Source organism: Cydia strobilella, chromosome 13 (assembly GCF_947568885.1).
Source record: "Cydia strobilella chromosome 13, ilCydStro3.1, whole genome shotgun sequence".
NCBI lineage: Eukaryota > Metazoa > Arthropoda > Insecta > Lepidoptera > Tortricidae > Cydia > Cydia strobilella.
The window spans coordinates 3,271,814-3,298,390 of record NC_086053.1 but is presented as its reverse complement, the minus strand read 5'-3'; the positions used below and the strand labels follow the sequence as shown (position 1 = coordinate 3,298,390).

Sequence of the window (26,577 nt, the reverse complement as noted above, 5' to 3'; positions counted from 1 at the left end):
CATCAGATGGACTATATTATTATATATTAATTTAATATCCGTTAGTGGTAGTTTGCTGTGGTATTGTATGAGCTTGTCAGTATAATTATCAGCCAAAAAACGTCCACTGGCTGCATATACACCACTTCACATCCTCCCACCTCTTAAGTTAGTTAGGTTCTCCACAATGACTTTTCGAGCACTGCCCTCATGCCGTGCCATACCGTGGTTTGGTGTATGTAGTGTGTTAAAAAGTAGAAAAAGCTAAACTATGCTTACGAAAGTAAAATGAATGCAAATTCACATAAAAAGGCCCATCCGTTATCAAAAGTTGACATCATAAGGTTTGCATTGTTGACAAAGTAAACAGGCATAATAATCAAATGCTGCCATCTTTCTGATATGCATCTTACATTGTTATTGTTAGCAAGAATTGAGCTATGTACGAACAAGTTAATTTTAACGTAGTAATAGGCTGGTGACATATTGTTATGAAACACTATCCGGGCTAGTCAAGTGTGGTTTTGACAATACTCGGGGGGCATGGTGGAAGAATGAATGCGCGAGCCCATGATGCCCCCATACAACCGACACCGCAGGGGATGTTAGTGGGTATTCTCCTCCCTATCCTCTGGTTAGAGGATGTACGGGAGGAGCGAGTTCCACATATCACCCCCCCCCGCTTTCCCAGCCCGGGGGGTGAGATGCGTAAATGCATTTACCCCTGCGTAATAAATAAAAAAAATGGTTTTGACAATACATATCTTTTAATCTTATTATAGCATGTGACTGAGCTGTTATATCCGAATGGTTATAGTTATAGCGTAGGACTTTCAAATATATGCTCGTGGGAGCAAATCCAGGTTGGTACTAGTCCTCATAAGTCTCATAGCTCATGTAAAGGTCATATATGTACATATTTTGATATTTACCACTAGTTCTTCAGTAAATACAATCATCATGAGAGAAACATGGAATTATCTCACTTATTCCAATCAGGCAAATTTTTCCCCTGGATTAGAATTTCAGATTTGGCAATACCAAATAGGTACCTAAACGTCCCACCGCTGGGCAGCGGTCTCATCCCTCTTCTTCTCGGGTTGGGGACTCACATTAATCTTTATATAAATTTTCAAATGCTTTTCATCAGCCTATTATAGTCGTCTAAAACTCGGTATGTTGCCGACTATTTAGAAACCTGTTCTCATTTTTTGAAGAATCCCATACTGTAGTCACTCAGGAAAACGTTAAGAAACCTACAATAAATCTTTAAACAGTAGTCCATAGCCTCGGCATCGGCGTTTGAGATTGACAGTGAATGGCGAGGTGCCCTTGACTGCGCCTGCGCGTCGGACGCTTTCTTCCCCGCGCTGCTATTCACTACGGACGTCTGAGGCAAAACAATTAAGTGTGATCTCTGAAGTATAAGGTATATATTCAATCAAGAGGGGTGGACCAGGGGCTGAGGTCTGCTTTAGGGCCTCTGTATAGAAACAGTGCAGTCGGCGAGAAATTGGCGTGCATTCAGCGTGCGGTTCCCATATAAATTGCCTGCGCGTTGCAGTCCGTCTGTGCCGACCCTCAGGGCGTCCAAGGGCCGAGTTCCACTTAAGGCCTAGCTAGGGCATCCCGGCACTAATAATCGGACACCACCCAATTCCGAGCTTGTCTTTACTTCCTGTTACCCTTCGTAACGTAGGGGTAGAGCTTATCAAACATAGGTACTTTTCCACTTTCTTCGGACTTGGGCAGGTTGGGTCAACAAAATCAGATTTATGACACCACATTTTAAAGGTTTTTTTTAATACCCTGTTATAGTGTCCCAAAGCTGCTGGGCAAATGCCTCTCCCCTTGATTTCCATGACTCCCGTTGTTGAGCTTTTTCCGGCCAGTTATTAGTGAGTTATTTTAAAGGCTATAATAATCTTTTCAATCGTGTCCTTGTTTGAGTCTTTTTGGACTTTTTAGAGCGTGAATAGATTCTTCCATAAATACTCCATCTTAAACTGTCATGTGTTGTTAGTGTGGTAGTGAATTGAAACCATGAATTGAATACATGTATATATGAACTTAAGATTCTGAATTGGGAAAATGGGGTCCCACCGGAAACTTCGGCCATAACTTTCTCACGATACGGAGATAGGTAGACGATTTTCTAGTATCGATGTTTGCGTCAGACTGTTTCTGGTTCGCTATTATCCCCAAACGTCTCAGCAATCAGAATAACATTTGCTTGCACAATGCAATGCGCGGGAGTGGATGACGTCATTTCATGCATTTGTTTAATGATGTACGCTTCATTTTGCGAAAGGTCAGCTGTGTTCATTTGTTTAGGCGTGAGTTTGACAAATTGTTTAGTATTAAGTAGATAATAGCGTTAATATGTTGCCTGATGTTGGTAAGGTCTTGTAATTTAGAGAAGCGACTGGGAGGAGTGATGAATGAATGAAATCACTTTTTTTTTTTTTTTTTTTATTAGCCTATTTTGGTGTCCCACTGCTGGGCAAAGGCCTCCCCTCGTTTTCTCCACTCGACCCTGTCATCGCCATTTTCCCACCATTTGGGGTAGAATGCGTCCAAGTCGTCCCGCCATCTCCTTTTTGGTCTGCCTGAACCCCGGCCTGCACCGTCTATGGTGCTCCGTGGGTCCCACTCAGTAACCATTTTGGCCCATCTTTCCGGGTGCATGCGACAGACATGTCCCGCCCAGTCCCACTTAAGCTTAGCGGTCTTGACGCCTACATCTGCAACTCTAGTTCTGGAGCGTAGTTCCGTGTTTCTGATTCGATCAGTTCTACGAACACCTAATATACTACGCTCCATAACTCGCTGGCAAACCTTGAGTTTCGATTTTAGGGCCTCAGTTAATGACCAAGTTTGTGCACCGTAAGTTAGGATGGGCAGGATGCACATGTCAAGGAGTTTGCGCTTAAGACACAAGGGAAGGTCTTCCAGGCGTTCTCGATACGTCTATCGATTTCGATAGACCGCCTGTTCTCGAAGGATGCTATCTGGCCCAAGTAAACGTACTCGTCGACATATTGTATATCCTGCCCATCTACTACTATGCTATGTTTAGCTTGATTGGTCATCAACTGAGTTTTCGCTCTATTCATTGTAAGTCCAACCTCAAGGCTCGCCGTGCTGAGGTCTTGCAGCATTTGTTGCAGATGTGATGACGTGTGGGAGAAGAGGACTATGTCGTCAGCAAAGCGCAGGTTTGTTAACCTCTTGCCGCCAACTTCAATGCCCATCGTCTCCCATGAGACCGCCAGCTTTTGAAATATCTCTTGGAGACAACTGGTGAACAATTTTGGAGATAGCGGGTCGCCCTGTTTGACGCCTTTCGCTATGCTGAATACGGGACCGGGTGCGTGCAATTTAATGCTAGCTGTGCTATTATTGTAAATAGTTCCAACGAGCTCAACATATGCCGGATCTATACCTTGATTCTGCATGGCGGAAAATATAGCGGAATGTTTGACGCTGTCGAATGCTTTGCTATAATCAACAAAAGCAAGGTACAGAGGGACACTGAACTCGTTGGATTTTTCTATTATTTGATTAAGAGTGTGGAGATGGTCAGTGGTGGAGAAGCTAGGTCGAAATCCGGCTTGTTCGGGTGGCTGGTGTTTGTCCAGCAGTGGGGCAATTCTATTTTCTATTATTTTAATAAATAATTTATATAAATGGGATATCAGACTAATGGGACGATAGTTATTTATGTCTGATTTGTCTCCTTTTTTATGCAGAAGTACGATATCGGAATGGCAAAATTTTGTAGGGACCTTGCCAGTGCAAATAATGGAGTTAAATAGTTTTGTTAAATGAGGTAACAAAGTTTTCTTTCCCATCTTTAATGCTTCGGTTGTAACCAACCGAAGCAAATCACTTATACACAGGTAAAAATCAGTATAGAGTGGTGGTAAAAATTCTTAATTTGAGTGTGTGAATTCTGTAGACAGTATGATGTCGCTGGAAGCCTAAGCCCACTAACTATCAGTCTGCCGGACTATATTGGCCTGTCAGTTGAAGAACTGTCAAATTTTTGTTCTAACTGACAGGCCGATATCGTCCGGCGGACAGATAGTCAGTGGGCCCCTTTACTTACATTTGAATTAACTTTTGCATATGCCGTCTAAATGAAGAAATTATTCAGCGTTGAAACTTAAAGGGGGATATTTACCCCCCTTTAAGTTTCAACTTAAGTAATTCTCAGTATTTGTCACCTATTTACTTAATACACATTCCACGTTATAATAGGAAGCCTACGACATTGTTGACTTCCCTACCTAGATATATAAATATTTCCTACTTAGGTAGGTATACGTTTACTAAACTTTGCCGCATTAATACATAATTTACTTATTTCTGTTATTTCTAAGAATTCATATTAACTTACAGAAGTTACTATGAGTTACACAACTAAAACTACAGAGCTGTAGGTACAAATAGATATACCAGCCATGACAATCCAAGGCAAGTGTTAGAAGTGAACCCGCCTCTCAGTCACGACATTTCAGTCACCTTCACTTTTAAACTATTGCCACCCACAATCCAGATAATTTCAAAATGGCATATGCATCTTAAAATAGAGGATATTCATATGTCGGTTTGGTACTTAATGGATAACTGTGAAGCTTTTGTGCTAAGTTTGTTACGAGATAGAAACAGTTTTATTTTGAATCCTGATGGGTATGGAACGGAATATAAGTAATATAACAGCCTTAAGTAAATGTTAAGTATTATTATACGTATTACTATGCAAATATACCATCAAAAATCCAATAAATTGGCCTGAGCATGGTTCTCTTAGATCCTGCAGCTGTTTGAAGTCGCAGGTTTGGATCGAGAGTTGTAGTAGGTGGCGATCACAATAGATCAGAGATGGTCGCAGTGATACATAGGCTCTGGAGCCTTACATAGCCCCTAGAAAAAGAAGAAGAAGAAGAAGATGGTTCTCTTAACGAATTAAAATCAGAATAAGTTACACTAGACTTATATGACCGGGAATTAGACCGTGATTACCTTTTGTATTATTTGTGAGCTCCCGATATTTCGACGCAGTTCTTTACATGCATCATGTTCACGGGTGACTGAAGATAGCGGGTAGGTGTCAAAGTTGTGTAGACAGCACTCGGTCTACCCTCATAATACAAAAGGTAATCACGGTCTATATCCCGGCCAATATAAGTCTAGTGAAACTAACCGTGAATTATTCAAAACTCAGAATAAGTTACAAAACATTTCAACTTATAGGAACTTACGGGTTGCACTAAGAGTAATATTTTTACAGTCGGGCCAAGCTACGAGTAACTGTTCTGCAGAACATTGGCTATGACAAAGTGTGGCATTGTTTCAATAATGTCAAGTCTATGAAAATATAACGTTAATAATGACATTACCGGCCTCTAGCGGCCTCTAACGGCCTCTAGCGTAGTCGGTAGTGACCCTGCCTACGAAGCAGGAGGTCCCTCGTTCGAATCCCGGTAAGAGTATTTATTTGTGTGTTTATCACAAATATTTGTTCCTGAGTTATGGATGTTTTCTATGTATACATACATATATATATATAGGTACTTATAACACAAGCCTTATGAGCTTACTGTGGGACTAGGTCGACCTGAGTAAAATTGTCCTATAATATTTATTTATTTGTATCTCCTTGGATTTCACGGGCTTGCGTGGGGATATAGATCCAACACGTAGAGGTCCCTTAGAGAGTTTTAATGTCATGTAGAACGACCTTTGGCTAAGAGACACTTTTGTGGCTGAAATACCAAAAATACCTATTATATAATATTATATTCATTTATTTATTACCGCACTTTGTTCTGTTCTCGGTGCGGTCTTTACTAAGACTTTACTATTTTGTAGATTTGTCATTTTGTCCTCACTCGCAGCACATCTATGCTCGTACCAGTCGCACCACTTTCCAAGCACGCGATCTAAATACAATCAGCAAAGTCCGAATGCCCCAGTGCGGTACAGGTTGTAGGTACTGCGCCATAGAACTGGTTTAATTATGGCGCAACCACAGTCACGACTCCTTTGTCAGTTCAGCACAAACGAGCCTAAGCGAGCAAGGATTGTTCAGCAAAGCTCGTCGCGCCGCTGGGCCACTTTGTTACTTGATTCTGCTGGAGGTCTATAGGTATCTTATTTAAAAAAACTGAAGGGTCTCCGGCAAGCTCGGTTATCCATACAAACGTAGTTCCCCTCTCATTTTAAAACGACTAGCTAGATTGCTCTGAAACTTTGTACTTACAATAGGATAAGGTTTATCTATGTTTGTAATTAGTTTATGTAGCTTCAGATACCATAGTTAAAAAAATACAGCGTATTTAAGTTTTTCATACCAAACTTGTTTTGGCTTTATTTCGTTTGTTTTGTAAACTGGAGCTATATAAACTAATTTCCGACCTAAATATACCTCATGTCATTGTATGTGCAAAGTTTCATTACAATCCAACACGTAGTTTAAAAATAAGAGCGGAACTACGTTTGTATGGGAAGGTGGCTCTTACCAAATCACAATTTGACCAAGTTGTTTAAATTAGTACGGTCTTATTATGATCAAAATGTAAATTTTTGGAAAAACAAAATGGAGCATTTCTACAGAGCGGTTGAAACGCTTATTTATTATTTCCTTACAGATCCAAAGACATTGAATGCACGGACAGTAAATTGCTGCTATTCTGAGATTGTGACCAATGTAATATAGATATTACGTAATGTACTTATGTATGTTAACTATTACTATCGTTATCGGGTGCATTTAATTCAACATCCCAAAGCTCTTGAACACATTAGGTTTCACTTCTTTAGCAACATGCGACATCACATAAAACTTGTGCAAATCAAATCACAACATCCCTAAAGCCATTTTCACTTTAGAACACATTAGGTTTCACTTCTTTAGCAACTAGTGACATCACACAAAACTTGTGCAAATCCCATACAATAGGACTGAGCAGGTGCAATATTATTAGAGCTTTTGCAACGTTGAAATCGCAGTTTGGATCTGCGGTCACAGCACAGACCATTTCGTATGGCTAAGAGACACAATTGTAACTGTAAGAGACACTAAGGACACTATTTTGAAAGACCATCTACACTGGCGCCCCTAGCGGCGAAATTAAACACGGTAGCCCTCATTGAGTGATTGTCTTGGTTTTGAATGGAACTAAAATAACTAAAGCATACCTAATATGAGTTTATAAATATCATTCATAGCACCAACCCAATGCAATCTTAGTCACGACAAAAGAACAAACAGACAGATAAAACAAAAACATTACACAGCATTAGCGACCACCGATGTATTGTAAATATCCTGCGAGAATATACAGAATGATTCAGAAGACGTGAGCAACACTGTGCATTTCGTAAATTACAAGCAACTCTTTCGTATCAGTATTAGTGAGATTAATGTAAATTTTTTAGTCGTTAAAAAAAATTACATGTATGGTCGCCCTTAAATTAGAATAAGTAGTAAACTACCGATATTCTATGTCAAAATGAGTCAGTCTGTCATCCATAGCTGTCATCAGTCCGGTTACTTTTGAAAACTTCGTATCTCACTCGTTTGACAGTTTATTTTATTCATACCTAATCAAAATGCTGTCGTTACGGTTAAAGAGGTTTTATGTTTATCAATTAGGTGTTGTAGGGTGACCATGATTGTAGAGAATTAAATATTAAATTTGTCCTCACCAAAAAGTTAAAAAATCAGAAAAAGTGTGGTATTTTCCAACTAAATACGATGGAGATAGATCAATCAACAGTTACTGAGTGTGCAGGATTAGTGCTGCTCACGTCTCATGAATCACCCTGTATTTATAAAGAAAGGGTGACATGAGTAGGGTGACTCAGTACATCGTCCATTTAGTTAATTTAGTATTTTGTCTGTTGGGTACTGGTAGATACCAGTCCGATAGATATCGGAAATCCAATATTAGAGAGCGGAAGTAGTTACTATATATTCAGAAAAAAAGTGCAATATACGGGTGCATATGTCACATAGGATTACATAGTATTTTAGTGTTTTATTCTCGTCTATAGGTGGTTTTACCTCATTATAAAGATAACTTTTTTTAAGTCCCCTACAAGCTCGGTTCTCCATACGTGTTTCCATACAAACGTAGTTACGCTCTCATTTTAAAAGGACTAGCTAGATTGCTCTGAAACTTTGTACTTACAATAGGATAAGGTATATCTAGGTCTGTAATTAGTTTATGTAGGTTCAGATACAATAATTAAAAAATACAGCGAATTTAAGTTTTTCAAACAAAACTAATTTTTGCTCTATGTCGTTTGTTTTATATACTACAGCTATATATATACTAGGCCTAGATATACCTCATGTCATATGTGCAAAGTTTCATTACAATCCAACACATAGTTTTAAAATGAGAACGAACTCCTCCGTTTGTATGAGAAGGTGAAATATATGGATGGAGCTGTTTGGAACGAGATTTTTTGTTTTCGCATTGACGAAGTTTCCTACATCACCTGTATGTGAGCGTGACTAACCAACTGTGACATGGTGCATGTCAAATCGGCAATGCAAATATAAGCGTGTCTTGGTGACAACGGTGTTGCTTTATAGTTTAAGCGCCACTTGCACCATCCCACTAACCCGGGGTTAAGCGGTTAAACTGTTAACCCAGTGTCAAATTGTACTGGTAACCTTGGTAACTCCAGGTTTAACCGATTAACCCCGGGTTAGTGATTGGTGTAAGTGGCCTTAAGATATTTACTTACCTATGTATATTGATTCAAAAATATCAGGGTGGCTGAGAAAACGCAGGAAAGTTATATTTTCCATGAATGAAACTAGTCTCGAAAACGATTTTACAAATATTTTCGTCTTAGAGATAGTCCTTTGGAATAAGGTAAAAAATGTAAACATCTTTTACGTCGATTCTACAACGCAACTTAATACATAAGTAAACGCACTATATAACTTTATTATACACATACACTAGTGCGTATGTCAAGTTATTTACTCTTTATGGAAATAGGAAAACTCCACGGTAATATTCCATTAAAAGCTACATGAATCAACAAGCATTGATACGCAAAGGCCACAGATAGGAGGAAGCACTATTAATAGAGCATAGGTTATCCAAGACCATCATTTACTTTCACTGGTTTGTTTCCTGGATATTGGTAATTATAACTGTAGTAAGTATAACTTGCTTGATTCGTACGCATTAGGTTAATGTGTGTGTAAAAGCAGTAGGGTATAACATGTTGATTTCCATTTTGTTATGTCGGTGCACTATTATGAACGTTAGAAATAGGCTTAGAATATTATAGAACTGTTTCATTTGATCTTTTGACTATTCTTTCAATATCGTATCTGTTGTTTCAGGGCCGGCACCATGCTGCAGCAGATCCTGCGGGACATGTGGGTAGACCCGGAGATTCTGGCCGAGCTGGATGAGACTCAGAAACAGACGCTGTTCTGCAAGATGCGGGAAGAACAGGTATGTACATATAGTCAGTATTAAAAGTAGCGGATCAGACAACGCATCAAAGTATCCAGATTCTCTAATAGCACAAAAAAATTAAATATATTTATATTTAGAAGAAAATTCTAGGGTGGCAGATACTTTTAGTGTGTTGTTTCATCCGCTTCTATGATACTGACTGCACGATACGAGAATGTTTATTCAGTCTCATTTTTTTGGCGGACTATACTCGTAAGGCATCACTGATCATGATGACTCTTCGTTCCACCGCCAATACGAGTAGGAAATATTCTAATTTCGAGGAAATGTAAAGTTGAAATTACTTAATTTGAAGATTTTGAAGTTAAGAGATAAAATACCGACTTATTAGGTAGAGGTACATGTAAACACAAACACACTAGGGTTGAGATACGTAGATGCGGCGCTAGACTTACAAATTCAGAGATGACAAAATGCGTGAAGCCATGGGGCTAAACGGTTTGCCCAAGAGGTGCTCAAACAAACGTAGGTAAACATTACATCAAATCCCTCTTTTTCTCTCTTCAGTCGATGCTTCTTACTCAAACTAACAAACAAAATCTTGCAAAAGACTTACACTAACCATTGCAAGTCTCGTTTGAAAAATAAACAGAGATGGTCTGGCCTTCAAAACATTTCAATTAATCAAATCTTGAATTAAAAAAGCCAAACGGATGTTGTGACAATTAGCGGACATCGACTATCTATGGGTACACCGAAATAGATTTCCTTACATAATTCGATTCCGTTTTTTGTACGAAATTGTACTTTCGACACAACAAGGTCAGTGCTCAGTCTGATTTTAAACAAATGACTAGTAATTGAATGGCAAGGACGATAAAATAGATCAATTTGCTACGTTCGTATTTAACGCTTATGTTTTATCTACAAAATGATCTAACGTCGATACCTACTAAACCTTTGTGAGGTTTGCCTTTGTATGAATTCTTAATAACCAAAGTATTAGAAGATTAAAATATGGTATCTATTTTAAATCTATTCTCAAAGCGCTTGGACTTTTGTTTGCAATAGCCATTAAAATAGTTTCTAAAGAATTAAACTCATACATCTTACATTCTTTCTTTTGCTGTCTTGAATGATGTTAGAAGGTTAATGTTGCTTTACACTGCTATGTCGATTTGATGTTAGCAATTAATATTCAAAGAGTAAATGGCACCCGATGATGAGGTCGTGATAGGGCTAAAAGCTTTTGGTCTCATAATGCGTTCACCACAACGCTGTTTATTGAATATTTTCTAAATATAAATAAATATGAGTTGACTTATCGTTATGTTCTCTTTCTTGTAAATGTTATGGGTACAAAATGATTTACTTTTATAAGGTACTTTACCACCGTTATTACAGTCTTAGTTCTTATCGGTGAATCATGTTAATTTTCGGCTATGTTATAAACTTTGGGATTAACCACTAAAACCGACGAATCTTACATTTTTTATATTATTCTCACCTCTGCTTCGGAAATTCTTTTAGGCCTAATAAGATACGATCAGTTTAGAGTTATTGTTAAGCAAAGTAAAATAATATACAGCTTTGATGTTTTATTGGAATATTAAACATAGAAACGCATAAAATATTAAGTCTGGGAAAGCGAGTGAAACATTTAGCATTTGATTGTGCTTAGTTTTAACGACAAACTTTCAACTGGCCATCCATCGCAGCACTATTATTGAAGTATAAGTAATTATAGAGTAGGATCAGAACAACTCTGCATTGCATTTGCAATGACGAAGTATGGCAATGTCATCATTAGCGTCAAACGATGAAAATATACCGTTCATAAAATAATGACACTCACTTTATTCTGTAGGTTCTAATCAGTGCAGAGTTAGTTTAGACGGACTCAATTAATACATATTATAAAACAAAGTCCCCCGCCGCGTCTGTGTATGTATGTCTGTATGTTCGCCATAAACTCAAAAACTACTAAACGGATTTTGATGCCGTTTTCACCTATGAATAGAGTGATCCTTGAGGAAAGGTAAAATTGTTAAGGTTTTGTGACTTTTGTGTAAATTGGTGAAGCCGGGGCGGGTCGCTAATTAATTATAAATCTATCGGCAGATTGATTTCAAATTCGATAGCGGGTCGTAATCGTGACAACTCTGACCTCGGGCTAATGGTACCGAAAATTTACAATAGAGAATTGTTGTTACAGGTCATCTGAAGAGTACATTAAAAGGTTAAAATATTACATTTCCACCATACCAGCTGGTAAAGGCTCTCTTGATTATTCAAAAACTGATGAGAAAGTTGCATTTTATCCACACGTGAGACAAAGTAATTTGATGCAAATTTTGAGATGTTTCCTTATGTTGGCTAGTAGAATTGACTTTTAAATGATGATTTTAAATGATAAATATTTAATAACGTTCATTTGGATTTGTTATGGTTTGCTTTTGTTTGATATTTTAACAGTTAGTACTCGTATATTCCTCGCATTCGTGTGGTGAAAAATTTTGTGTTTCACTGGTGACAAAATTTGTTAAACCCTCGTGCCCTGAAAGCCTCGCAACCCTCAAGATTCCACTTTTCGAGCCACTCGCTACGCTAATTCAATTTTGGAATCTTCCGCTAGCTCGGGTATAAATATAAGCACGAGCGGTTAAACCACAACTTTGCCCCCTTGTAAAACATATAACTATTATAAGTATGTCTTCATTTTACAATAAAGTATGTACTACATAGCTAAATGATATTTTCTTAAAGGCCTTGTTCAGTTACCTACTTGTTACATAGTTACAAATGCAATAAATAAAACTGTGTAGTTCAGTCAGTCCCGCTAATAACTAGACGACTTTAGCCATGGCTATTAGGTAGCTAATTAATAACTAACTACAATGATTTACAAGCTAACTGCTACGAAACGAAACTTTAGAGTAATTTCATTCCGCCAGAGTAGATGTGATCGGTCTTTTCTTTATTTCTGTGAACAGCAGAATCTTAATACTAATTTCTAATTACTTCATTAGTCAGTCAGTGAGTTCATTCACTATGAAGATAATTGTGTTGGTCCTTCGACCCGGACCAAATAGGTTTTTAAGTACTTAAAATAGTTACGGATAAGTAATTAAAATTCACGACCGGTCTGGCCTAGTGGGTAGTGATCCTGCCTGTGAAGCCGATGGTCCTGGGTTCGAATCCCGGTAAGGGCATTTATTTGTGTGATGAGCACAGATATTTGTTCCTGAGTCATGGGTGTTTTCTATGTATTTAAGTATTTATATATTATATATATCGTTGTCTGAGTACCCATAACACAAGCCTCCTTGGGCTTACCGTGGAACTTAGTCAATCTGTGTAAGAATGTCCTATAATATTTATTTATTATTATTATTTATTTAATGGACCCATGAATTCTTTTGAAGCAGTATAATAAAGAGTTTAAACCGAATTCCAGGTGCGGCGGTGGCAGATCTGGGATCAAAAGCTCTGCAAAGAAGACTCGACGGACAGGCCGAAGAAGAATGGGAAGAAGCAGGTCAAGTTCTTGCACGGGGAAGACGGGGAACCGTGGGTAAGAGACTAACATAGTCTTAATATAACTATAGTGATTTTCAAACTCGATGGTTCCATACTCGATGGGTACGCTAACGCTGTCATTAAATTAAGCGATTATAGGGTTGGGACTTGTGACAGTGCACATTGGAAACGAATTTTTACGGTTCTCGATTAAATCTGCAAAGGGCATACCTATCTACTATTGCTGATGATTTATATTTTCAATTATACATACCTTCACATTGTGATGCGACTCACGCGACTGAAACGATTTGACACGGTTGCGAAACGATTCGTACTATAAGTAGAGTCAAACTCTATTGCAATTGAGTTCCGTTCTACCAAAAATAGATATAACTCTGTAATAGATGTTAACTGGAAGAGATCCCTCAAAGGGATAAGTTCGCCTTTGTACATCTTATTATTTGTACCATGTAATTTTTAATATTTATTTGTACAATAAAGAGTTTACTACTACTACTACTAGATGGATGCAGTCTAAGGAAAAAACGTGCCTCGAAAATCACGAAGATTTGATTCTCGATCAGATGGCGCCACTAGTTTTGGCCTACTCTCGTATAGAGGGCGTTGACGGTTTTGTTTGTTATTTATAATTTTAACGCATATCAGTGAAAGAACATGGGTCATAATCATATAAAAATAATGAATACAAATAAAAAAAACATTTATCCATATTTAAATACATTTTATCGTATTTTTATTAATCTTCATTTTTAGTTTTAAAGTATGTCGATAGATGGCAGTGAATTTACAGTCGTTACAAAATTTACTAATATGACAGTACCGCTCTATCTTATTATATCCTCTTTGGTTCTACATAATGAAACTCAACGAAATTAAAATTTATCTTTTTATATTTCCATACATGATTTAAGTTTCTATTGGAATGTTTTATCACCGTTTGTCATTTTGGCTAGTAGGAGCTTAATGATGACTTTGCCACACTTTGTCGTAGCAAATACCATGCAGAGTTAGCTTGGTCCGTCTCTATCAGCACTTCTGTCAATTTGTTCCTAGCTTAGTGTCATAATTTTGCGTCAATATGGTCATAATAACGTTCTCACTCCATCCTAGTAAGTAGGTCGCCTTGCAGACAGTTCACGACTCAGATTCAAGTGACTCTAATCGTTTTGTGGTTAGAAGTGGAGCAACATGACCGCGTGCTCCCATTGAATCAAGGAGTCTAATGTTTAGGAAAAACAATGTAAGCCAAAAATACGGTTTAACTCACGTAATTTTAGTCACTCGCGTGACATGTTTCGGAGAGCCTAGGTCACCATTTTTAAAAACTGAACAATGCATGTGGAATTGTGGATAGCGTTCACAATGGCCGCGTGCGCCGCGCGTCGCGTACTGCTGCACGCCGCGCCGTGTCGACTTGCCGTGGAGACCTAGGCTCTCCGAAACATGTTGCGCGAGTGACTTTTTACGTGAGTTAAACTGTATTTGTGCCATTCTCAACCAAAAGGGTACTTATTGTCGGCTGTCAATAAGGCGCTATTTCCATATAGCTTCAATTTGAAATAAACCCTATCGACTGGCGACAATTTGGTACCTTTTGATTGAAAACGTCACATTTTTGGTTTAAGTTAGTATGACTCATGACAGTTTAAATTTGAAAAATAATGTATTTGAAAACTTGAGATCCTTAACAACTGCATAGTAAATTCTTCTTTATAACGAAATATAAGCGACTGAGGACTTTATTACGCTTTAGTACGCACAAAAGTAACGTACTTGTAAAAAAAATCTACTGAACTGGATGTGCACTCTAACTTAAATTCTAAAATAAATACTTACAAAGGTATTTACCATAAAGTTATCTAACTTATCTAAAACGGAACGCACAATACTCATCCATCCGTTCTACTGACCCGGGGCTCTGTAAAACATTGGAATGACAATCAGAACAACGGATTTGTGTTTTGAAGAGATTGGGCTCGGGGTGAATTCCGTGGGAAGCCGAGGCTTAAGACTGCTGGAACTAAATTATCCACGACCATGCTAAACTGTACTAGAAACTAGAAACCTTTAAAAACATTTACTTGATTATAATATCTGGCTTGCTTTTTAGGGTTCCGTACCCAAAGGGTAAAAACGGAACCCTATTACTAAGACTCCTCTGTCAGACTGTATCTCATGAACCGTGATAGCTAGACAGTTGAAGTTTTCACAGATGATGTATTTCGGTTGCCGCAATAACAATAAATACTAAAAAGTACGGAACCCTCGGTGGGCGAGTCCGACTCGCACTTGTCTGGTTATAAATGTTTATACAACTTATATTATCCACTATTAGACTTGAACAATAGAACAATGATATCTACTTATATCATATCAAAGTTCCCACAGGGAAAGTGTACGTTATGAAAATATAATGTCATAAAGATGAGATAACCATTTTCCGATCTGGATAACCTCTGACTCTGACCACGATAAGCGTACCTAATGTTAAAGTTAGAGCCTTGATTGACGTCGAAGAATAAATTACCTATTTTCATTAAAAAAAAAAAAAATTGGGAGAAAGTTCAAATTTAGGGCCTGCTTACACACTGATTAGTGTTTAGGGCGAGTTTATACATTTGCTACTTGCGTTTAGTAGCAAATGTATGAACTCGCCTCACTAAACCCTAATCATTGTGTAAACCTAGGAGGATATAACCAAACGGCGAAGCCATTAACAGGCATTCCCCTCTGTCGAAAATAGACGGCCAATGGTCATACACAATGTATGGACTGACGTTTATCTGACATGGCTATTTTGAGGTTACGTATACATTTGACGTTCCCCTCCCCCGCAAAAAATGGCAGACTTTTTTGTACAACAAATTACAGACGTGGCGGCTCCGTTTGGTTATATTTCCCTCTAGATGTAAACAGGTCCTTAAGACGTAGGAAACTTAACCAATACATGAGAATATGGTATGTCTAGTTAGTATGTTAAATGCTTTGAATTTACATTTAACCTAAATATGAGAACAAAATGGAATTCCAAACATTTTGCAATGCCAGGCATTCACGATTATTATCACATTAGCACTTATTTCAATAGGTTTAAGGTCGCTTATCCCATCGTAACACAAACGGCCTTTACTGACATCTGGTCTTTTGTTAGCCCAATGTCGAAGAGGTTTACTCAATGCTTGAACATATATTTTGTTGTGGACGTATCCTATTCATGTTTTATCAGTTGGAAGACGGAAAAAGTACCTACATAGAGAGGAAGCGCTGACAGTTCAGACTATTAATTAGTTTCTTCCTAAATACTTATCTTGACTTGATGGTTCTAAATAGAAAAGGTAGGTACCGATTTAGTTATTGCGACTACCTTAATAGCGTACCTAGTATTAATATGGTGTTTGATCAATAAATAAATAAATATTATAGGACATTCTTACACAGATTGACTAAGTCCCACGGTAAGCTCAAGGAGAGGATTGTGTTATGGGTACTCAGACAACGATATATATAATATACAAATACATAGAAAACACCCATGACTCAGGAACAAATATCTGTGCTCATCACACAAATAATTGCCCTTACCGGGATTCGAACCCAGGACCATCGGCTTCACAGGCAGGGTCACTACCCACTAGGCCAGTCCGGTCGTCAATCAATGGATCAATCAATGGTTTAATGTTTACGGCGGAATTCCATATTAAAATAGGTTCCTAAGGGGTTGGCAACTGTCAAAGGTTTGCAGAGATGGCGCCATCATAGCTTGCTCCGTTTTCTATGAGATTTGGCTTAAAGGGCTGGCATCCAGGGCATTTAAAAAACAAAAATTTGACACAATTCTAGGGTTTGACAGGGCAAGCTATGCTGGCGCCATCTGCTAATTATTTCGACCGGCCAACCCCATTATTATTTTACCATTCCAACCTAAGCTTCAGGCGTATTATGGATGGTTTTATTCACGTGATTAAACAACAGTCACTATTTAACACCGCGGGATGTAAAGTGACGGTCACCGTTTTATCACGCTGTCACTTTGACAAGAACAACCATCATATCCGTAATAAAGGGCTACTAAGATACTCTTTATCGTTTGTCACCATGCGTGTCGTTCTGACAAGTATGTAAGTGCGAAAGTGACGCATGACATGACAGGTGATAAAAACGCGACCACGATACCGCTGCTGAATTATATAAGTTGATAGCTCAATTACTTATTCTGTGATATAGATGAGAATTTTCAATGGCAACATTATGACAGCGCCGAACACAATCATCAAAATCAGGAGTCACCAGAAGATTAGCTTGGTGTCTTGTTCTTACTCGTTACTGATGATGAAATTATGAAGAGTAAAAATGAAAAGAGCACCATGCTTAGAAAATAAGGCTTTTCAGTAGTAACAAGCAGTTCACAAACTTAGCAATGACATAATCAAAACAGTTTACAAACTGAAGTGTACCAAATAGCGCCCAATCATTTCAAATTGCACTGCGTAGTGACTCGACACCGACAGTCAACTCTTGCGTATGCGCAAACGGAAATGCTGATTGTGTTATCCGGACTGGACTCTGGGTATTTTTAGCTAATGATGCTCATATTTCTAACCGATACATATAGATAGTATTAATCAAACTCAATGCCCTCGATTGGTACGCTGACTGGAGGCATTTCAATACAATTTTGCGAGATTTAGCGTTTTTAGGTTATAAATTATATGGAGATGACACATTTACCCTACCCACAGAGTTTGAGAAATACTATAACTACTGGGTAAAATAGTGGGGATTTTTTCTGGTGGTTATTCTTCTATATCGTTCACTTTGTGTGAGACGACTATTATAAGGTAAATTATAATAAAACCGGCCAAGTGCGAGTCGGACTCGCGCACCGAGGGTTCCGTTTTTTTTAGTATTTGTTGTTATAGCGGCAACAGGAATACATCATCTGTAAAAATTTCAACTGTCGCTATATCACGGTTCATGAGATACAGCCTGGTAACAGACAGACGGACAGACGGACGGTTTTTACCCTTTGGGTACGGAACCCTAATAATGAAATTCCCACGTCACCGCTTTGATCGAGTTTCGGACTCACGACCATTCGGAACACCGATGCGGTCGCTCTTATCAAAGGTTTTGGACTATTTATGAAGGAAATGGGAATGTCACTATTATTGCAAACAATTTTTTTCTTAATATTGTCTTCGGTTACCGCGATAGTTACTCATGAAATAAAACTATGAAAACGGATTATATTTTTTTCTTGTTTTGTTTGCCGAGACCCTGGAAGATCTTCAAAGCATGATTAAAAGCCTATACCATGCTTCTTTGAAGATAGGTCTTAAGATGAATATGTCCAAGACTAAAGTTATGACGAACATCCCCGGTAAATCGATTCCAAACATTAAGGTTGGGAACGAAATGCTAGAGGTGGTCGAGCAATACACACACTAACACTATGGACATTAGTCTGAAATAAAATATATTGATTGATTGATTGATTGAATACTTGTATCTTGGACATATTCTATCATTTGACAAAACACATTAGCAGAAGGAGATCTCCAGGAGAATCCAGCTGGGTTGGGCGGCATTTAATAAATTAGCGGACATCCTGAAACCTGATATGATGATGATGATGATGATGATTTTTTTCTACAATAGGTACTATCAATGTGTACACTTCATTATGAGAGTATCGCGTGACAACTGTTAGAGCTCATAAACTATGAAATGTGTAACGTGCCAAAGGCCAAAACATACGTATCCACTGGGATGACTGCTTGAGCAGTCATTGTTATAATATAAATCATCTTTGCCTCCCCTCTTTGCAGTACACAATATTGAATGGAGGGCCGCTGTTTTTTAAGTTTTCTAAGCACAATCTTTTTCAGGTCTGGGTGATGGGAGAGCACGCCAACGACAAGTCCATAGAAAGCATCCTAGAAGAGGAGACCCGCGCGCGCGCACTCGCGCAGGCGCGGCAGGAGGCGCATCAGCTACGCAAGTCCGTTGAGAAGGAGCTCACACAACTCATTGACTACCGGCCGCTGGATAGTCTGGAGCAGGTAAAGTGGACTTTAACGCTATTGTCATAGCGAACATAATGGAAGACTTGCGCAGGAGGCGTATTAGCTACGCAAGTCCGTTGAAAAGGAACTCACACAACTCATCGACTACCGGCCGCTGGATAGTCTGGAGCAGGTAAAGTGGACTTTATCGCTATTGTCATAGAGAGCATTATCGAAGCTAATCGACTACCGGCCTCTGGATAGTCTGGAGCAGGTAAGATGGTGTTTCTATGGGTCATCAGATTTATTGCCCTACTCCTGTCTATATTTCTAGCAAGGCCACAGCCACTGTCTTGTAGTCGCAAGAGAGTGGCTGTGTTGTATCGTAATTCAAAAGCAACATATCATGACAACAATCGTGAATCGATACTTGTTTCCTGGTTCGGTACTTGACGCTTCATATCAAGACGTTTTTAAAGTTTTCTTTCTTTTTGACTAAGTGAGTAAATGTTGTTATAATGTTTCTTTCTTTCAATTTCAGAAGTTTGACCTATCCCCCAAAAACGTCGAATCTATAGAAGACGCTTTGGAAATCTACTGCACAGTGGACGATTTGCGGCAGCGGATCGCAGCGCTGGAGCCCGAGGTGAAAGAGAAGTCCGGGGGGAAAGAGAAGGACTACAGCGACGACATGAAGCTGGACCTTAATAAGAATACTTTGCATTTCAACTTTATTGAGGGGAAGAGAGATGGGTTACAGGTTGGTATACATTCTATTTTAATTGCTTTTCGCAATGAAGAAAGAAAAGAAGCTTCTCTTCTTTTCTCTTCTGTAACCTTTTGAAAAGCCTGCAAAATTTGATTCAGCGCAGTTTCACAAAAGGCAATCCAAACGGAAACACACACATCACACACATGACCACATGGAAAAATTTCGGAGTCAGCGTTTTGTGTTGACAACGAAATTTCCCATTGCCGAAATTAAAACTTCCTTAATTCTCGTGTTTTTTTTTTTAAATCCTAGAATTTTTTCAACTTCTTGCAAAGTCTTGCACATTTATACATAGTTGGACGTACCGTGATCCTGTTGTGCTATTTAGCACCTCAGTTTCTGTTACTCTGGATATGTCGATCGTTTCTATTAAAATAGTAAGTTGGAGTACATGTAATAATATCAACGCACCTCCCGCCAAAGAAACAAAGCTCATCCTCACTTCCTTGACACGTGGCAAACCAAAAACAAGCGGGCATCTCGCTCGTTTTTGCCCAGAACGTGCAAGTTGTGGAATGAGCTACCTTCTGAGGTGCTTCCCTTGCGCTATGACATGGAGTTCTTCAAGAAGCAGGTATTTAGGGTTCTCAAAGGTGGGCAACGCATAAGTGGCTCCTCTGGTGTTGCTTATGTCCATGGACGGCGATGACTGCTTCCCATCAGGCGGGTCGTCTACTCGTTTGCTTCCTATTACATAAAAAAAAAAATGCTGTTTTCAGGATCTGTCTCAAAACAGCCCCACAGACGGTGTTAGTTCACGCGTACTCGCATGGGAGCGGCGCGTGGCGGGTGCGAGAGCTGGTGAATTACTTCGCGGAATCAAGGCCAGGAGAGCGCGCTCTATGCGAGATGCTACGCTTAATGCGCAGGATGATGCAGCCTGGCGGGAGCAAGGTATGCTGTCTCCAGGGTCTATCTTTAAGCAGCGCCACTGTGTCATTCAGTGCTTGTATGCGAGCGACTCGCGGGCTCGCGGCGGATGCGAGAGCTGGTGAGTTACTTCGCGGGATTAAGGCCAGGAGAGCACGCTCAATGCAAGATGCTACGCTTGGTGGGCAGGATGACGCTGTGTGTCTGGAGCAAGCTATGTTGTCTTCGGGACATGTCTCGAAACAGCGTGAGTGACGGTGTCAGCTAGAGAGTATTGGCAAGAGCAAGGTGTGTTTTTATATTTAATTTATGCAGCATCCGTTGGCAAACGTCGCAGAATATTGCCTTAAAACGTTATTCTTTTTCTATTGGTCTATTATCTCATCAATACCTGTTAATAGTAACCATCTTGATGTGCCTGCAAGTTTTTTGTTTTATTCCAAATGTTTCTTATCTTTCAATCGTTCTTTATCAATCGACGCATACGCTATCGAGTGCTGCTGGCGCTGGAAAAGCGTTTATTTAGTCTTTCAAAACTTTATTATAATTAAGCTTAGAATAAATTTAAAAGTGGAAAAATTACTGCCTTGGGTGAGACTTGAACTCACGGCCTCTGGAGTTCAAGTCTCACCCAAGGCAGTAATTTTTCCACTTTTAAATTTATTCTAAGCTTAATAGCATCGATCGCAGACGTTTCTGCTTGTTAAACAATAATTTATTATAATTGTATGGTTTTTACTATTGCAGAGCGTAAAGCCAAGGAAGCGGAAGCCGCGATGCGGGAGATAGCGCGCGCCGCGCGCGAGGCGCACCGCCGCTCCGCCGAGCCCGCGCCGCCGCCGCCGCCCTGCCCTAGCCAAGGTAACACACCGGTTTTATATCATGCTTCAAGTTTTTAGAAAAAAATCGCTAAACATCCGAATACTCTACTCTTGGACGCTTGGGACTTTATCTTCGCCACGCTTCTTTATTCGTCACGTAATTTTACTATTTTTTATGCCCTAAAAAGTAGGCCTGATGATGAAGAATGGCAGGATATGTACTTATAAACAAATAAACCAAGTGAAACGGTGTTAAATTGGTGTCTCAAAATTTCGTAATTAGTGTTGTCAATAATTTTCTCAAAAATCACAAAAGGGCTTATATCATTCATTTTGTATACCCACAGACCAACGTACGTAATCTTAAAAATATCCTACGATCAAACTATTCGTAAAAAATAGAATACATCAGGAAAATGTTTCTGCCTGGTATCTATATATATTTCTACTAAATTTGTTACTGGTCATTTTTAGCTGGAAAGCCTCCAAGCCGAGAAGCGGTGGTGGAGTGGTTCCGCAGCCAGGAGCTGCCCCGAGGAGTGGGGCTCGACGAGAACAACAAACCCGTTAACTGGTTCCATGGTACGAATTTTTCCATTCTTCTATTTTAACTCGCCTTTCAGAATAAACAAATAAAATCTGTAGTTAACCCTTTGAACGCCAAGAACCCCTAAAGTGGTCGTTACTAGTCGTGCCCACAGCGCCAAGGACCACTGGATTATGACGGACGCTGTCAAAGTAACCTTTACACTTTCAAGTAAAGTTGACATTCGCTCGCTTGCGCCCGTTATCTTGAAGAGACAGTGACGTTTTTGTTTATGACATAAAGCGTTTAAAAGGTTAAATGATTCATAAAAATAAGAACGTAGATTTAGTTTCGTATAACATTTCAACAGAATATCAGCCGGCCTAGCCAAGGTGACAATCGCTATCGCTATGACAACGAAACGCTTTGTGTCTCTCTATCACTCTTCCATATTAGTGGACAGTGTAGGTTGCGTTTCGATCGCTACGAAGCGTAAGCGATTTCGAACCACAATCCCCTCCAGTGGCTCAATTGCAAGGATTGGAGATGGAGAGCCTAGCAAACGAATCCCGCAGCGTCTTGTAAAATCGATGAGTGAATCTAATTTTTCAGGCCTAAAAATACGTCCATCCTGGACCCCTCCAGAAAACGATTACCTATTGGATCAGATGAATACGCAGCAGCACTATTATTATTATTATTATTATTAGGGAAAATCGATATTTATATTGTCATGACACACCTTTGTAAAATATATTCCTATTTAGGGTTCTGTACCCAAAGGGTAAACACGGGACCCTATTAATAACACTCCACTGTCCGTCTGTCTGTCTGTCAGTCACCAGGCTGTATCTCATGAACCGTTATAGTATAGAACCCTCGGTGGGCGAGCTCGACTCGCAGTTGTCCGGGTTTTTTGAACAAAACTTTTTCCTTGATGATGGTGACGATTGTTCCAGGTCTCATCACCCGAACAGAGGCGGAGCAGCTCCTGTCCCGCTGCCTGCCCGGCGCCTTCCTCGTGCGCGTGTCGGAGCGCGTGTGGGGCTACGCGCTCTCCTACCGCGCGCCGCACGCGCGCTGCAAGCACTACCTGGTGGAACGCGTCCCACAAGGTTATCGGTTGCTGGGGGATAGTCAAGCTACGCACAATACTTTAGGTTTGTGCACTTGTCAATATTCAATTGTCATGTTTTCAACTTGAGTTCTGTTACTTACTTATTGCTGTGGCGCATCAACCCGAAGTGGATCTTGGCCTCCGACACCAAAGACCGCCATGCTACTCTGTCCAAAGCCGTTTCTGTCCAGTCGACGGCACCGAGTTCGCTGAGGTCTTTTTGCACTTCGTCTCTCCAGCGGTACCTAGGGCGTCAAGACGGACGTTCGGTCTGAGTTCTGTTAGGAAGAATTTTCGCTTTAATTTCTGGTGCTTGCCTGAAATAAAATCAATTTATTTATTTATTTTAATGGTCTCTCTATCACAGCCGACTTCTTCCTTATACATATAAAATAATACTCTTGTGTAAAAAAATATAACCATACCCGTCTCTCTGTTCTAGCTGATCTCATAGCGCACCACAAGACGGTGGCCATCACGGAGAACGGCGGCGAGCTGCTCACCACCGTCTGCGCCCACCTGCAGCCGCCCGCCATCTTGGAGGCGCTCTAGCGATCCTTACTGCACCACACAAATCACAACCGTATCAGTGAAACGACACCCTACTTGTGGTTGGGCGTGAGAATTTTCTGTTTTTCGTCAATAACTTTATTGTCCTGATCAAAATCTATGAAATGTAGAATACTAGCCACCCGTCCCGGCTTCGCACGGGTGCAATGCTGATGCATACATATAAACCTTCCTCTTGAATCACTCTATAAAAAAACCGCATTAAAATCCGTTGCGTAGTTTTAAAGATCTAAGCATATATATTTTTATTTTTCTACCTATCGTTATCCCGGCCTTTGCCAGGGTCCGCTTTCCTACTTGCCTTTCTCCACTTTGCTCGATCCTGGGCGTCCTCTCGCGTAAGCCCGTACTACCGTACCGTACCATGTAGTGATTAATCATTTATTAAAAATAGAATAATCATTTATTGACACTCACATAATCGTACACTATAAAAAAAAACCGGGTTTCCTAAAAAAACTCAACAATGAAATAGCAAACAGCGTGACAAAAGGGTTAATCACAACATTTTCTGTGGTGCAGTGTAGAGTAGCAGCCACAGCGCTGGTTTTCAGTTCACACTATTATATCTACAAAAAGTTTTGCGTGTGTTTAAATTACAAATTAAATTCATTACAAATTTGGGAATCTGTCCAGGACTATCTAACCCAAAATTTGATTCTATATCAACACTAAAAAGTTGTCATCAAAAAAGAAAAAAAAAACAATGTTCAACCACAAGTATGGCGTCGTTCCACAGTGAGTATATCTGGGTGATTACAGAGTCATGGTCCTGAATAATATAGGTACTGAACAACCTTTCATATGGGACCAACCATAAGTTCGCAAATAAAATCACCTATACAAGTGAAAACTTGCGAGCTCAAAGTAGCCGAAATATTTCGGGACATGGGTATTTATTTTCGCGATGTTCATATGAAATAGTCTTTAATTGATAAAAGTTGTTCAGTCATTCCAGATCATGAGCTCATAATAACCCAGTATAATTATGTTCGTAGTTTAACAGGAAGAAGCAAGCATATCAGAAGGAAAGAAGTATTGGACTAGTTAGAGCGTACGTAGCGCTACTCTTTCAATAGTTCTGGTAAAGCTAGAAAACCAATCTTTGGTCTAATGTACCTACCTACTTCATGGCTTGACTTAAGTTTACGCCCCACTAAAATTGGCTTTCTCACATTCTCGGAAATATTGAAAGAAATTATTATTTTTTGCTTTAGATGTGACGCCAGTTTCTGTTAGAAACGTCTTTTTCACCGATGGTGTCTAGCTACTGTTAATAAATATAACATAGTCTTTGTTTTTCAAAAGTGCTAACTTCGTTACTGGCCGCGTAGCCAACATGCCAATCGCTTACGCTCTAGCGGTCGAAACGCAACTGTCACTGTCGCACTAATATGGAAGAGTGATAGAGACACAAAGCGTTTCTTTTTCGTAGCGATAGCGATAGCGATGTCACCTTGGCTAGGCCGGCTGTTCTATGTAATTTAAAAGGGTCTCTATTGTTTGACATAATTATTGAAAGTCATAATATATTGATTGTCATATTATCATTAGTCATAATTTGGTTTTTCTCGGAAACGCGTAACTTTTCAGGATTGCCATAAAACAAACCCAACCTAACCTATCTATAGGATAACACGAGGAAAATCCTGAAAAGTTAACGGTTTTAGAATGACTAATGATAATATGACAATCATTACAGTTTTCATCATCATTTCATTTCAGTTTAGAAGTTAAGGAATAAGCTGTTAGAAAAACATCTCAAATATTGAGTCACATTTTTTGTAGATCAAACTGGGACCATTTCTACGAGTCATGTATGTATATTTAGAGGTAAGTTATGTTATGTCTGTATTATTCTGAGATTTGACCGCTATATTCTAAGTATTCTTAAGGACGTGATACCTATAGGTAGCGAAGACGGGCTTTTGTATTCTAAAGCTACATCTATTCGTTTAACTTTTTGAAAAAATTCTAATATTTTTAGATACGAAATATTGTCTACTTTAATAACAAAACTTCCGTGAGACACAGACATATTAAACATTTCGGCACGGAGTGAAACATGTCGAGCGTTTTTCGACTTAAAACACGTGAGTGACCCGTTATTAATATGTTTAATATATTGTCTACTATTCAACTTCTGGTAACGATCGTTAGAAGAAAGCCATAAAATGTCCTAATAAGAAGTTAGTCTCGAATAAATATTGTTTATACTCAGGTATCAACCTAGCATTTACTTGTATGCATTGTTTTATTATATTACCTTATGTTAATTGTTGAGAGGCCTTTAATTGCAATATAAAAAATAGCGTACTTTTGGTGCTAATAAAATTATTGGATAAATAAGCTCTATGATTTTCAAATTAAAAAAAAAGTTTGGGTCCTCGCACGTTCCATACGCGGCACCAATTGGATGTTGCCAGCACTTTTCCGCGTTAATGAACAAATGTTAGATTTTATGGAATAGTTATTTATTGTGATAATTACCACATCTGCTTCAGTATTATTTAAATTGCTTTCTCTAATGGCCGATTTACACAGGGATTAGTGTTAAGTGCCACTAAACGCCAGTAGCAAATGTACGATCTTGCACTCAACACTAATCGATGTGTTCAGGCTTAAGCGAAACCCGGATTCTAACAAGCCAAAGTGAAATTCAAATTAGATACGGAGTTCTCAGCTTTCACAAGTTAAGATTTATATAAATATTTTTAAACGATCTATATGCCATTGTCGTTTGTAGATAGACCATAGATCTACGATATTGTACTCTAAACTGCCAACTAGATTAAAAATATGTCAATTACTCTGTCGTTTTATTAAAAAAAAATACCTTTATTTGGTAAGTGTTTATTAATTAAGCAAGTATTAAAATGTAACACTATACATTATTTACAAACACCCTTTTCACGG

The 26,577-nt window shown here is 39.0% G+C and overlaps 1 protein-coding gene across 1 annotated transcript in view; it reads left to right on the top strand.

The window, feature by feature from the left end:
* Positions 1-25,751, top strand: part of LOC134746485 (SH2 domain-containing protein 4B-like) — a 45,216-nt gene extending 19,465 nt beyond the window's left edge. The window contains exons 2-10 of the mRNA XM_063680891.1: positions 9,359-9,473; positions 12,895-13,011; positions 18,869-19,042; positions 19,527-19,745; positions 20,477-20,651; positions 21,375-21,488; positions 21,923-22,030; positions 22,934-23,134; positions 23,534-25,751. Of these exons, the coding sequence (XP_063536961.1) occupies positions 9,369-9,473; positions 12,895-13,011; positions 18,869-19,042; positions 19,527-19,745; positions 20,477-20,651; positions 21,375-21,488; positions 21,923-22,030; positions 22,934-23,134; positions 23,534-23,643 (1,323 nt within the window). The 5' untranslated portion in view covers positions 9,359-9,368 and the 3' untranslated portion in view covers positions 23,644-25,751. The remainder of the gene's footprint in view (positions 1-9,358; positions 9,474-12,894; positions 13,012-18,868; positions 19,043-19,526; positions 19,746-20,476; positions 20,652-21,374; positions 21,489-21,922; positions 22,031-22,933; positions 23,135-23,533) is intronic.
* Positions 25,752-26,577: the final 826 nt, after the last annotated feature.